Source organism: Pyrus communis, chromosome 8 (genome assembly GCF_041283825.1).
Source record: "Pyrus communis isolate YQ-2024b chromosome 8, ASM4128382v1, whole genome shotgun sequence".
Classification (NCBI taxonomy): domain Eukaryota; kingdom Viridiplantae; phylum Streptophyta; class Magnoliopsida; order Rosales; family Rosaceae; genus Pyrus; species Pyrus communis.
Window position 1 is genome coordinate 2,864,435 of NC_142572.1, and position 15,862 is coordinate 2,880,296.

Consider the following 15,862-nt stretch of genomic DNA (forward strand, 5'->3'; position numbering starts at 1 on the left):
ACAATGTGGCATGGAAACCATATGAAGGTATCAGAAACCTTAGAAATTGAAGAGAACTTCGAAGATGGATGGGAAAGATGGATAGGAAAGATGGCAGTGGGCGCGGCGGGGGATATGTGGACGAGGTTCTAATGGTTGGGTTAATTGCAGTGGGAGCGGAGGGGGTGGAGTGGGAGCGGAGGGGGTGGAGTGGGAGAGATGGACAGGAAGATGGTTTGGATAGAGAAGGGAGAAAGGTGAGGGCGACATGGAAATAGGACCCGCATTCGAGGAGAAAGTTATTTTTGAATTAATTTTAATTATTATATAAAAATAATAATTTATTATTAATTAATTAATTTTTTATTCCAGATGACGAAGGAGTGGGCTTTGCTTCTATCACGTTATCATTTAACAATCAAATTGATAGAAAATTTAACAGAGGTATGACATTGCAATGAATTTATAAGTTGATGTATGACATTACAATGTTTATAACATGAGGTATGAAATTATGGTTCGACTCATAATTGAGATAGTTTGTGTAATTTACCTTAAGTAATAATGTTGTTGTAGATTTGTTTATACCGTACCCGCTGGAAAGTTCTTTTCATGGAATCTCGTCAAGTCAAGGTTTATCCTAAACCTAATTAATCAACTTTATTTATAGCGCATTTACGGACTCTACAGCTTAATCAACATATACCACTCTTATTTAATAATTTAAATTGTGATTCTTTAACAATGACAGAATAATTAATATATACTTTACAACTTAGAAAAATAAGTGCAAAAGAACCAAAAGCTGTAGGCCTAAAAGTGATGATGACTTGTTCTTCCAAAAAAAAATAAATAAATAAATAAAGAAAAAGTGATGATGACTTTCTTTAAGGGCCATATATAGCTTAGATCCAACACCGATGACAATGAGACAAAATCCGTGCTATACACAATGGTGACGATATATATTATCTGCTGTTGTGTGGTACGCACTTCAATATTTAGTATTAGTATTTAATCATTATCAATTGCGAACTTCTTATCTTTTAATTAGGAAGGGTATCCACACTTTTTCGTTTTAAAATTCCTTCTATTCTTATCCTTTGTTTTTAATTTTTAATTTTTTTTAATTTTTTTTTTCTTTGTGAATGCTTTCATATTTTTCATTCCTTTAGCAACTCAATGTAAGTCTAGAGCTTATTTTACCTTTTCGCACTAAATCTATTATTATTATTATTACTACATATTTTTTAAGATCCTTTTCGACCATTGTAAATTATTATTATAGGATTTGGATCCTCTCCTGAGCCCAAGGAGAGGATCCTCCTAACCAAAGCACTTGGGCCGTTGGATGAAAATTCAACGGCTATAATTATTATAACTTTAAGGGGACCCCTCTGTTTGTAGTCGTTGGATTTTCAATCAAAGGCCCAAGTGCTTTGGTTAGGAGGATCCTCTCCTTGGGCTCAGGAGAGGATCCAAGTCCATTATTATATATCTCTACTACTTAATAAAATACTTATTGGCAATCAAAATCCTATGAAGTTACTAGTTTAACCCTCTAATTAAAACAGAACATGAATAAGAAATATGGGGCAAAAATGTAATTTCACACAACCAAATTTTGTTTTTTTGTTTTTCAAAGCATCACCTACATGTAATCCTAACATATCTCTAATTAAAAAAAAAAAAAAAAAAAAAACTTCACATTCCCACATTCTCTATCACTCTCTTCCTCTCCTTCTATTTCAAAAATAAAAATAAAAAAAATTTCTCACATACACTTTGTGTGTACCCATATGTTAGTATTTTTTAAGATCCTCATCCACGTTTTACAATTAGACAAACTTGTAAGTTAAAATTCAATTAAAAAGTGAGTGGGGATGGAAAAAGCATCACCCATATTGTTTTGTTTCCTTGCTCCACCTGCAACGTATCCAAACAAAGTTGTCATTGACTATGGAAGTTCCCACAACTTCAATGATTTATCTTTGGTTAGGAAATTAAGTGGGCATTTTGGATACTACACATATTTTTAAAAGAAAATTAATGAAAAGGATTTGAAAACTTTTAATTTTAACGATAAAAATTAAATAAAAGATAAAATGAATAGTAACAAATTTAATTTTTTAATGTAAAAATATAATTTTTTATTAAAATAAACAATAAAAATATATCGGGGTTTCGTTAAAACCCCTTATTTTTAATGTCAAGGTTGCAGATGAGGACACAGTAACAACTAAATGCAAACCAAACCAATTGCAATACCACGGATCGCCATCCCATTATCAAACCATCCAACAAGTTGACGTGGACCTACTATACCCTTCAGACTGCATCATCATCATCACCGTCCAAAAACCTACGTGCACCTTTTCAAAACAAAAGCGGATTGACACTTGGTTAAGCATAAGCCATGCAAACCCATTAGCATGATTAGGATATGCCATGATTAAAATCCATGGAAACTCTGTCGGTTCTTTGTTTGCATTAGCATGATTAGGATATGCCATGATTAAAATCCATGGAAACTCTGTCGGTTCTTTGAAAACAACGTGCCAGATGACTCCAATTCGGAAAGATATCATCTTCATATCTCTTCTTCTAAAGTTCGTAGATTAAGTGATCTGGGCTCTTAAAATTTAATCCTACAACAAAAACTTATTATAACTTTTAGGGTCCCAGATTTTAAGGACTATTGGATTAAATTTCAAGAGTTCGGATCACTTGATTCGTGGGCTTTGGAGGAAGAGATTCGAAGAGGATCTCTTTCTCCAATTCAATTTAATTTCTACATGGTCATAAATATTTTCAACATATAATTATTGCAAAAATTCAATAGTAATATCTAAAAAAAATATAAAATTTAATGACCTCTCTAAATACGCCGATAGTGCAAATTTGGGTACAAACACTTTAGTTAGAGGACCATTAGATACTACTCATACTTTTAATGTCTAGATAGCAGAGGGGGGCAGAGCGACAGATGCAGGCACTCTTGGGAAACTACCTCTTAAAATCCAAGATTACCAATGTGTCACAAACAACAAAATATTAAAATGATCCTAAACAATTCAAAAAGTCTAAAACATCCACTTATGGGATATGCTAGCATCAAATAACCTTTTTAACCTATGAATTCTCAATCCTCCAATCATTTTTGTTAATTAAATGTCACCTCCTTCATTTTATTTTCCCTTGCCTAAATTGACACCAATTTTGTCCAATTTAGCCGACTCAGAGCCTAAAGCAAGTTCCATGTTCTATTCATTTTTAAAACGGCCCAATCAAGTCCGGCATTGTGATCGGATTGGGAAGGCCGACAACCCTAAAAATAGAGCCGAACTCGAGTCACCCCCCAACGGTCCTTGGCCATTTTTTTAGCTTTTCAAGGATCGACTTAAGGTCATTTTCAATAAAGAGGGTTAAAGGTCAAAAAACCAAAACAAATAATCTGATTTGTCTAAAAATTCATCTTCAACCTATAGTTGTGCTATAATTCTATGGAGCCCACCAGACAATTATTTTGCCAAAGGGCATCTGGATGGCTGAACGTAGCAGCCTTTTAGCCTCTTTTTTGGGGCCTAGCTCATTTGTTGCAATAATTGATTCAAATTCAACGGCTAGATTTGAAAACATCTAAAAGTAATTTAATTGAAATAACCAATAGATTTATAGTATAAATTTAAAACTAATAAATTATTAAGGAGGCTATATTTAGCCCTTTTGGTTGGAGATAATTTATGAGTATGGCTTGATACTATTTATGTAAGAAATTTTTTTGCAAGGCAATAATTAATATCCTTGATGAAAAGGTGTTTTGCTTCAGCGGGTGTGGCCAATGAAAAATTACAAGTCATAAACCCACTTATATTGAATTCGACCTGGCTTGGCCCATCTTGTGCAACAAAGATTTGGCAAGCTAAGGCTTTTTGTTCATTCATACAGGTACGAAGAATTGCCGATGCGTCCAAATTTTGTAGTCTCCGAATGAGCCCGATACTGCAATTTGGGTTGTAGTTGTAGCCCAAATGGTAATTGGATCAACTGAGTTTGTTTTTAAATAAGTGTGAAGATGCAGAGTGCTGTCTTTTGTTAAAAATTTAGGAGATATTGCACTTGCTTATAAGAGTTGAGTTAAGCTACTCCTCCTATCGCCAATTGATTTTGAAATGTAATATCAACTTCTTTGTGTTTTCAAGATTTTTAGTTGATAACTTTTTTTTTCTTCTTTTAATTTTATATAAACACAAATTAGACAATATATTAGGCTGTCTCCGATGGAAGGGTGGGAAACAAAATAAACCCAAAATTTGGGTCCAAAACCTCTCCAAGGCATGTATTTTGGAGTGGGAAAAATGGGATTTTGGGATTAGGGGTGGGAATTTGGGATGACTTCCCACCCCACATGGATAAGTTTGCAAGTGGGCCAAGGGACCCGCGCCATGTGAGACTAGCAGCAGAGCCAGCCCACGTGAATGAGAGATTTTTCAGTGTGACTGATATACGGACTGGTACACCACGTGTCATTATATAAATTATGGGATATGTGTGATAAGAAGTTAATAACTTAAAAAATAAAATTTCTCACCACTCCTATTAAAACATGTGGTGTACCACTTATGTTCCCGTCACAACTAAAACTTTCTCCATGTGAAGACCATCAATGCACGAATAAGCAGACAAGGGGAGGGATCGATTGCAGGAGAGTGCACCAGCATCACACTTTCTACGACCTAGATTGGCGTGTTGTTGCCATCTAATGGTAGTAGTGCCTCCTGGATTTTGATACAGTGTGGCGCGTTCAGCTACATCTCTTTTAAATTCAACAACTCAAATTCAATTTTAACTGTAATAAAAAAGATCTAATGACTCAAATTTAATTCCAACGGTCAAAATGCTATTGTTAATTAATCCAAATTAGACCTGACACCAAAACTCCTCCACAAATCTATAAATACACATACATTTGTTCACTAATCCATAAAAATAAAAAATATCAATTTTCTCAACGATTTTTTCTTTGAAATTTGAATATTTTACATCAAAATGTTCGGAAAATAAAACAAGTACAAAAATTATTAGCAAAAAAACAAAAAAACAAAAGTTTTAACAAAATTATAAAATTAGGGGTAAGAATTATAGGTCCCTTAGTTGAAGAAAAAAAAAATACTTAACTTCATATGTATAGATAAATAGTTAAAAATACGTGACTAAATTTTAAAATTTTAACGTCTAATCTAGATTAGGAATAGCTTTACAGTCTGAAACTCCTATCTATCCAACAGAATCCTCTTCGGATCCTTTTGGTGAGGATCCTGGGGATTCGTAAATCGTATTTGTTCATCGTACATCGTGCAGTTAGTTTTTGTCAAGTATTGTTTGTATTTAATTTTAAATAAAAATATTTAAAATAATTTATAACCGCACAATATACGATGAACAAACAGATTAACAAATTTTCAAAATCCGCACAAAAAGAATCCAATGAGGATCCGGATTTCTTACCTATCACCACCTTCCAACGTCATGAACAAACTTCCAATGTTGTCAACATGCTGAGAATTGTACTAGATAGTAAATACAAATAAAGCAACCTAGGATTTTTATTGTGCCTGTACCTGTCAACCCCACTCTTTTTAATACCCTTTTCTCTCTCTAATAATACTCAACTCCTTGGAGTTTTTGTACAGGACAAGGCATCTCATAAAGCATGCTTGTTCAATAAGTACTCATGCACTTTCATTTTTATGACCATTAACAACCCCACCCCGAAACCCCGAAACCTTCCTTGAGGGCAGGTATCACATATTTATCAAATTATATATGGCCCGAGACAATGAATATATGTTGAATTTTTCAAGTCAGGGGTTGAAGGCCTCGGTGTTAGTTAGATGTGAGACTGCTGACTTCCAACACTCCCTTACACGTAAGATCCCATTTTTATGGGTCACACGTGGAGGGAGATCCACACATCAGCAATCATGTGGAGCCATGTCGGGGCTCACCTATCACGCGGGGCCAAATGGGGACCCACCTAATCATGTGGCAGTACGGGCTCGTCCCCTGGCTCTGATATCATGTTGAATTTTTCAAGTCGACGGGCCGATGGCCCACTCCAACAACACCGATACTGTCCCCATTTTACCACCTGCCTAATCTGTTAGATGTAGAGTTTTATCATAGAAGACCTCGGTGTTAGTTAGAATGTGGTAATCTATTTAAAGTACTCTTCTTTTCTCCCTCTCTCTGATGTGGGACTGCTAACTCCCAACATCAATATATATGCCTAGTGGGAGCGTTTTAACAATACATCGATGTTTATTATTCTAGTGACAACGAGATAATGATATATCAATGTATACAACTAATTAATGATAAAAACAATCTTTTTTTTTTTTATTATTTGAACAAACGATATTATTTACACTGAGGGAGGGAGTGGGCTAAGTCTCACAATGAGCTATCAATAATGTGGTTCAAATTCTCTTTTGGCGAGAATCAAACACAAGACTTCTCACTTACAAGTGAAGAGCAATAACACTAAATTGTAGTACTAAGTGACAAAGAGTTCGTTTCGGACTCAATTTTAGATGAGTAGTACTAAATGGATAAAAAAAATGTAATTCTAAAATTCCATATGTTTAAGGATCAAATGGTTTATTCTTCTCTTTAGTAGAGAAAATATATGGGTATTCACTAAAACGTAAGAACTATTACAATTTTTAAAATGACACATTTAAATTAGTGTATAGAGATCACTCAAGAGATAATACTTTGTTAACCGATGAGCCACGCATTATGTATTCAATAGATATAGTTAAGGCGAGAATTATGAGTAAATTGAGTGTCACTTTTAAATTAGATTAAAATATTGTAAATAATTACCAATTTTGCTTCAATATGAGTCTGACAATCTAACCCTTAAGATGTAATCTGGCTGGCCTAATCCTCTATGACACAGATCGAGTTTTATTCGTTTCGGTTTTAATCATTTTCATCAAATACTACCCATTTTACCTAGTACATCCAAACACCATCAAACACCCATCAAACCAACAGGCCTGCATTCATCAAAACTAAAAAAATGAATACCACCAAATTATATACATTTTTTTGTGTCGTTTACATAAACAATTTAGCCTTTCGGTGCAACCTTCTGCTTGTCACTTGACTGTTGAGCTCTCGAATGCCAAAATGCCACACCGACTTTGCCCTCACTTCCAATCATAATTTGCCACTCCAAACTCCAATCATGAAGGGTTTATAACAAAAATACTACTATTTGCCCAACTCTATAAATACCAAAGTTTTAGCATGTACTAGGCGTTAGTTGGATGGCGAGCAGAAGCCTAGCGTATAGATGGAGCTCAGGCGGAGGCTTAAGTAAGATGTTTTATGTTCGATTCTCACGAAAAATGAATTTGAAACATATTATTACTAATCCATTATGGGTTTAAAGCCATCACCATCCGCTTAATATAATATCATTTGTTCCAAAACCAAAAAAAAAAATCTTTATGTCATATTCAACAAGTGGCAGATAAAACCACATGCCAAAATAAGTATGTTTGGTTCCGATTAAAATTGTGAACATATTTTCCTTGAATTGGACAAATACTCAAATAGTGACTGCTTTTGCCAGGTCGTCTCCGTAAATTTGATCACAATTCAAGGGCATTTCCGTCTTCGCACACCCTTCCACTTCACTTTCACTGTGACTTCACAGCTGACGTTGCCGCGGCCAAACAAAAAACCGCCACCTTGTCTCTCTCTTTACTCCATCTTCCATTTCTAGAGAGAGAAACTTCGATTACAGTTGTAGGCTGAAAGAGAGAAGGAAGGTATATATTTGAGAGTGCTAGAGAGAGAGAGAGAGAGAGAGAGGGGGGACCGGTCGCCATGCCAGCTCTAGAAGCAGACCGGCACCGGGTCAGGGCTCGACCGGCGGTCAGAACCCGAATCCCACTCCGGCAGCTCCTCCGAGTGGCATCGGTCGCGTGTGGAATCCAATTCGGGTGGGCCCTACAGCTCTCGCTCTTGACTCCGTACGTCCAAGAGCTCGGAATCCCTCACGCTTGGGCCAGCATCATATGGCTCTGTGGACCGTTATCGGGCCTTGTGGTCCAGCCCCTTGTGGGACACATGAGCGACCGCTGCACAAGCCGATACGGTCGCCGGCGCCCCTTCATCGTCGTCGGAGCGGCCTGTATCGCCGTTTCCGTTCTAATAATCGGTTTCTCTGCCGATATCGGGTGGTTGCTCGGTGACAGAGGAGGCGGCATCAGGCCCAGAGCCATCGCCGTATTCGTGTTCGGGTTTTGGATTCTGGACGTGGCCAATAATGTGACTCAGGGTCCTTGTAGAGCTCTCCTCGCTGATCTCACTGGTATGAACCTTCCATTTATTAAATTTGCCAACTTTCCTTTTTTTGATAAAACAATATATTTACACTGTGTGCGGGAATAAATTGGTATCGAGGTTTAAATTGCTCAGGGATACCGTTAGACTGTAGTAAGAGACTATTCAATCCATTGACTTTAGTCAAATTTTAGTCAATTTTGGAATTATTTTTTAAGAATTTTGCGGTTGTTTATAACTTTAACTTCAAATATGTATTTATATTCTGTGAAAAAATGCTGTTGAAAACTCATCATAAATTAGGTCTCTTATGATCTGCTGGAGGCTGAAACTGTAAACATTTTCCTAATTTTGGAACTTTGGTATTGATAATCCACCCATTTTAGCCACTTTATATGCTGTGGTAATAAACGAGAAGCAGTCGTGTGTAATTTTTGATGCACGGCACGGATCATCTTATCCGTTTATGGCTCTACTTATTTGCTAATTATGTGTTTGATTGTTGGATGGCCTAGTTTCAAACCGGTTCCTAAACCTGAGAGTTTAGAACTCGAACTCGAGATCCTTGTTAAGTTTGGGGTTGGTACTTTGTATGCATATTTGAATGCAATACAGAATAATGGCTACTATTGTAGCAAGAAAGCTATTTATATTTTCCTATATGCGAGATGGACATTGAACAGACCTCCTGCACAAATATCGTGTAGAGACTATGTCTGCAAGTGCTAGAATTTTAATTTGTTGCAGTCTTGCAGAGGTTTCTAACAAAACCTAGAAATTATTGATGCATGGAGTGTGGTTGGTTCTTTTGAGGAACATCACTTAGCTGCCAATCTGCCGGATAATATCAAATGTGCTTGATGTTCAAAGTTTCAAAATAAAAACCAGTAACACTTTATTTTCCTTCTTAATTTCTCTCTTGTTAGAAAAGGATTATCGAAGAACTCGAGTGGCAAACGCTTATTTCTCTCTGTTTATGGCGGTTGGCAATGTTCTTGGCTATGCAATTGGATCACTCAGTTACTTGTTCAAGGTTTTTCCATTTTCAATTACCCCAGCATGCAATGTTAACTGTGCAAACCTCAAGTCTGCTTTCTTCATCGACACTGCCTTCATTGCAATTACTACGTGTATAAGCATATCAGCAGCTCAGGAAATACCTCTGGGTTCAAGTAACAGAACTACACCCTTTGCTGATGAAGGGCCAGGACAGTCAAGTCATATTGAAGAAGCTTTTCTCTGGGAGCTGTTTGGGGCTTTTAAATATTTCCCCGGGTCTGTATGGTTAATCCTACTTGTTATTGCTCTAAACTGGATTGGGTGGTTTCCATTTCTTCTTTTTGATACTGATTGGATGGGTCGAGAGATTTATGGTGGCAAGCCAAATGAAGGGATAAATTATAGTACGGGTGTTAGAATGGGCGCTCTTGGTCTGATGTTGAATTCGGTTGTTCTTGGTATAACCTCTGTGCTGATGGAGAAGCTTTGCAGGAAATGGGGGGCTGGTTTTGTGTGGGGGATTTCAAGCATTCTCATGACTCTTTGCTTTCTTGCGATGCTTGTTATTACATTTGTGAACAAAAGTATTGGCGTTGTGGGCCATGATTCACCTCCAGATGGCATTGTGATAGCTGCACTGGCTATTTTTGCAATTCTTGGTGTTCCATTGGCGGTAAGCTTATATCCCTGGTTGAGTGCAATGGATGCCTTCTATTTGGCAATGTATGTTTCACTGTTAGAAGGCAAACAGGGCTAAATTTTGTGAGCAGAGTGCTTACGATCAATCTTTTGCTTTTGGTAACCAATGATTGATCAAGCATACTATAATGGCAATTTTAGATCAAAAGAATATAAAAATTTGCTTCAGAATAAAATATGCTGCTGTCAGATGGGAGTGGGTGTCAAGTTGGGATCTTCTCTGTAAGAATTTGACCTATCTAGTAATAATTTTTCATTCAAAGAAAAGTCACTTCACTTTTCTCTTTTGTTTTTGAAACATTTTGGGTGGATTTGAAAGTGTTATTTATCACTCTCTCTTTTGTTTTTTTGAAAATTTTGTGTGGATTTGAAAGTTATCTATTGTTTTTGGACGTCTTTCACTGCACAATTATTATTGGATGGCTATGCTTTGTGCGTGAACTTGGTCTACGAATCGAATTTAAATTACCAGAATTTTTGTTGCAGATCACATACAGTGTTCCGTATGCTTTGGTTTCATCTCGAATTGAGTCTTTGGGACTTGGCCAAGGTGGGAATTTCTTTTACAGAAGGTGGTGTGGGTAAAAAGTTTTCGTTGGAGTTATAGCTGTAGGACTTCTTACATTGATGTTTGGTTCTTGTAGGTTTATCAATGGGCGTACTGAATCTGGCAATAGTAATCCCGCAGGTAAGAACACTCATTTTCCTTTTAGTAATGCATGTGTGCGCTTCTGTGTAGAAACTAAATTAACATGAAATGCGTTACTGGTATAAGGTTATATTTACACTTCTACAATCAGCAACCAAACGTGAAGCGATACATGCACATATGTTTCACCTGCACCTTGTCCCAACTTTGGGGTTGTCTATATGCATCCTAATTCTTTGTCATAACCTATCATTGGTTAAATTTTCATTTTAAGTCATATGTTTTGATATATTTCCTAATTACCACTAGCTAAGTTGTTGTTTGGTCTTCCTCTTCCCGTAGCACTACCTTCTATGTATTCTGTGTATACACACACGTATGAGTTTGCTTCTTCAAGCCTATTAGCTCTGAAAATAAGCACCACCTTTTCATGTTGAGCATCTCCTCACCTGGGACTTGCAGTCGCTAACCAATTGATTGATTACGAAAAATCGATTTTAAGCTCTGTACCTTTCCATTGTTATATTATGTGAAACATAGTCAGAATTGTTTTCTACTATCACATTTTTGGACGAATTAGTGACGCAACCCAAGAAGCAATACCCTGTTTCACAAAACCCCTTAAAACTGCTACTAGGATGTGATGGTTCAGCTGTTCAGGTATGGGTTGGTCCCTTATGCAAAGCATCGATGCTTGAGTTGAAGAGTATGCTTTGAAAAAAAATCGTATTTATTTTTTCTCTTATTATAACAATTACTCGATAATTGCAAGTGGGAGATTGCATTGTTGGTTAGGGCCTTCCTCTTCAACCCATTGCGTCTCGGGTTCAAACCCTCCTCCCTCCCCTTAGTATGGTAGATTAGTGTATAATATCACTTGTAATCATCTTTGTTATATTGATTGAGCTCCCATGAACTTCTCTGTGAATGACAGTTATCATCTTTGTTATATTGGTTTTGATCATGAATATTTGTTTTTTGAGAACAGGTGGTCGTATCACTAGGAAGTGGACCATGGGATCAGCTATTTGGTGGTGGAAACGCTCCAGCCTTTGCCGTGGCAGGAGTTGCATCCTTAGCGAGCGGCCTGGTGGCCATCTTGGCTATTCCACGTTCTACTGCTCAAAAGCCCAGAGCTGTCACATGAGGTATTCTGTTGTACCTACTTTTCACTCTACTTTTTTTCGTCACCGAGATGGTAAAATCTCAAATAGTTGGGGAAAATTTGAACATAGCTCAATTAGTTGAAGTTCCTTTTGCTCTGGAAATTTGCTGCTTTCCATTTTTCTCTCTTAGATATTCAAATAATTTAAAGGCCCGCCAGCGAATATATGGATATTGAACTCAATTACCATGTGAAGTGCTTCGGTTCAGCAAAATATACATCTGAGTTTCTACAATTTATTCAATTCCTGTTTAAAATTTATGATCATCTTCTGCTGGGCTCTTGGTGAAATCCCTATGTTAGAATCACACTAGCGATGAAGCCCGCGCGATGCTGTGGGTTTTTAAACCATATAAAACATGTCAAAAGTTCCATGTATATATACGATTTGCAATATTTACATACATGTGATTCATGTCTTCTTAACCATTAACAGAACAAACTGAAAAAATGAAAGGCAAAAGGAATAGGGCTTTACATTCCTTTTCAATTTCTTTACCAAAATAATTGCAAATGCATATTAAATATTCAGCGGTATTTAAATCACAAGTGTATACGTAATTCTAATGATCATAACAATACATCTTTGACCAAAACAATACATCATTTCGTTTCAGAAAAACAATACATTATTGATCATAACAAAGGTTCTAAATTCTAATGAAAACTTATATCAAAATTCGAATTAAACAGTGTATTAAACAATAACGATAGCACAGCAGTACGAAAATGCTCTCATAAATGAATTAAAGAATTATAGATGTTGTGATGCCTAGCTTAGGGTAAGGGATTGGCGTTAAGACTAATCAACAAAACAAATGATCAATGTTTAGAGGCGCTTACAGGGATCTCACATCACAAAAGTTAGAGCATGCACCAAAATACAGAGTCACAAAAATTAGAGAATGCCCCAAAATTTGAGGCCCAATTCTCTATTTCACAGAGGAGAAAAACTAAAAATAAGGGTAACAAAATCACAATTCTTTGATAATAAAAATTCAAAAATACAGTAACAAAATTACTGTAACTGAATATACCTCAAAAAGCCAACGGCCCAATTGCTCCCTCCAACGATCCAAATTTCTGAAATTCACAAACAAAGCAAATCCATAGCAATTTGACATGCTTAGTACAATCAAAATTCACAGGAACAAACAAAGGATTGAACAAACAAACTTTGCGAGCTAATTAAATATCCACACACACTGATTAGACACACTGAACAACATTCACACACACTGATTAGCTGCATAACATGGTTCTCTCTTTTTAAAGTACTTTGTATTAGTTCTTTTGTGGACAGTTCCTCAATAGCATCTGTCAATACTTAAAACAAAGAAAAAGTCACTCCATTTATCCTTCTAGATTGCATTTCAAGTTATACACTATACCTGAATGAATTTTCTAGATTGCATTTTCTATATGAATTCTCTGTTGGATGTAATCAATTGATCAAAGTGGCCAAGCAAATCTTCATTTTCACTCCCTAAGGGTTGGGCTTATATCAAGAAATGAACTAAGCCCACCGCACAAAATGTGACCGGCCCAAACCCCAACCCAGCCTTAATGTGATGGTAGTGCTGTGAATAAAGCAAAATCAAGGGTCAAACCTGTGACTGTAGCAGTTCTCAACTTTAGAATAGATCATGGGAAATCCATATAGAATGGGTGATGTTAATTAAAAAAAATTAAAAGATTTTAAAATCCATTCAAATTTAAATGTATTAAAAAAATTAAAATTTTGGAGGATTTCAATAAGTTGTGGATTTTGTGGGATTTGAGAGCTATAACCAAGACTAAAAAGAATCCAACCTCATCCTTTTAGGATTTCAAATCTTTCCACCACAATCCATTCAAATTCTTTAAAATCCATATGAATTTTGTTGGAGTCTTTAATCCTCTTTAATCTTATAGAATCTATCATTTTTAAAATCCTTTAAAATCTTAGTTTGACTACACTCTCCTTAGAACAGGTGAAGTTAGACATTGCTGTTTTTAGAAGTGTCGTGGGAAACAAGTTTGTCACAAAGCGATAGTTGTTCGGAGGTGGATTGTCTGCCCTCCCATTTCCATACTCTCCCCATGCCCTTCTGTTTATGTGGTCACGGTTAAGACACGTCAACATTTTATATTCGTATTACCTTTTGTCTTATTATTTCTATAAAAAATTAATATAAAATGTTGATATGGCTTAACCGCGACCACACAAGCATAAGGAAAGTATGGTGATGGGAGGGCAAACAATCCACCTCCTAGTTGTTCTAGTTGTTCGCGGACGCTGGCTGCGAAAATATGTTGATGTAATAGCTGATGTAATAGATGTCGATTCGTGCCCGGCGAGATAAGTTGTCTACAATTAGTGGAGAATTTCTTGAACGAAAATCAGTCCCATCTGCGGGATTGTGGCAAATTGCCATGGAAAAGTAGGTACAGCCTCTCTCAGCCGTAGATTCCGAAATTAATCCAACGCTAATTTGCTGCCAACCAAAGAAACATGTTTCGGCTGTTTAAGAATTATTCGTCACGAAAATATCATATTTTACTTTCGGTCGAAGCTTCGATTGGGCGACGGTGGTCCGATTACAAGGTATTGGAATCTCATGCGTTTTGTGCATGGACTTTGTTGTATGAATATGGGTAAAATGAAATGTACTGATTCAAACCTTGATGGAGACAATGCCTTTTTATTCTCTCTGATTTTATTTTATTTTATTTTTGTTGGAAGTTTTCTTTCTTGTGATGGGTTTGCTGTTTATTCTCTTTTTTCCTGTTCTTTTTGTTTAAATTCATTAATATTATTAATTAAATTAAAACTTATTTTCTTCTTTGTATCTGGACCTTGGAATAAATTCTTGCCTTCATTGCTTTTATCACTCTGTCTGCTTTTAATCATCCGGTGCATTGTTTGCTAGACAGGACAGGCTTTTACAAGTATTAGAAAGAAAAGAAAGAGGGAAAAAGTAAAGTAAATCTCTCGGGTGCCATCCATTTCACTATTGAAGAATATTTGGATTAGTTGCTCAGGCGTGAGTGTGTCAAACAGCCGGGAATCGCCCACTCGCGCGCTGACGACAAAATCCGTTCAGTTTTAGATGTAAGTGTTGTTATGGTCCAAAATGAAGGTAGATTAATGAGTGCAGAGTGGTATGGGGAACACAGTGGCTTCTGGAAATAAAAGATTTAAGCATGCAGAACACAAGGCCTTTACAGTATAGTGGTACATTGTTTTTGAGAGAGATTTAAGCGTGTCAGATTTTCCAGGAAAGGCAAGGGAAAAGCTCTCTTGAGAGGAGAATCTGTGAATTTGTTGGTGGTTTTTTTTAAGAGGAATATAATCTTTTTATTTCTAGTGTCAAATCCCAAGAAGTCCTATCATTGCATAAATCCTCTCCCCAAAAACTTGCATTGGAATTTGTATATTTATTTTGTTATGATATGGGTGAAGCAGAGTCATTTTTTTTTTATTTTTTTGTGATCACTAATCTTTTTATTTAATATTATAATGATGCGTTTGACAATTAGTATTACGTTCTAATAGTATTCTTCTTCATATTTAACGTCAAATCTATAACTACGAGTGAGTGACCATACATTTCTAGTCACTAAGTAACCAAAAGCGCACTTATGTGGTTGATGCCCCACCAAAATTTTGAAATTCCTTTTTTTTTTTTTTTTTTTTTTGTTGGTAACAAAAATTCTGAAATTCTTGATTGAGTGTAAGTATACAAGTATAAAACCCCACTATAACAACAACTTGGGTTGATACAAACTGGTGGAATTTGTATTTTGGGTGAGAGTGAATGAGACCACACTTCCCAATTAAGATGCTAAATTCGAAATGGGTTTGTTTTTTGCCAATTGGAAGGAAAACCATTTTTGTGTTTAAATTACCGTTCGTACATGAATAATACACCTAAAAAATGACCCGTGAATCCTTTACACTTTTCATATCAAAGATTACAAAATGTGTGACAGAAGAATGTGACAAAAATCTATATTTTGTAAGAAAA

General features: G+C 36.1%; 1 protein-coding gene across 4 annotated transcripts; it reads left to right on the forward strand.

Moving 5' to 3' along the window:
- Positions 1 to 7,552: 7,552 nt before the first annotated feature.
- On the forward strand, positions 7,553 to 15,316 carry LOC137718304 (sucrose transport protein SUC4). Of its 4 annotated transcripts, none has more exons than XM_068457823.2 (6): positions 7,559 to 8,368; positions 9,267 to 10,012; positions 10,525 to 10,588; positions 10,683 to 10,726; positions 11,676 to 11,835; positions 14,765 to 15,316. In XM_068457823.2, exons 1-5 carry the CDS (start codon positions 7,882 to 7,884, stop codon positions 11,832 to 11,834), a joined length of 1,500 nt encoding a protein of 499 aa, XP_068313924.2. In that variant the 5' UTR covers positions 7,559 to 7,881; the 3' UTR covers position 11,835; positions 14,765 to 15,316. The 4 variants fall into 4 exon arrangements, with proteins under 4 accessions (XP_068313925.2, XP_068313924.2, XP_068313927.2 ...); XM_068457826.2 differs by having other exon boundaries at positions 14,769 to 15,316; XM_068457825.2 differs by having other exon boundaries at positions 14,774 to 15,316.
- The last annotated feature ends 546 nt before the right edge of the window (positions 15,317 to 15,862 follow it).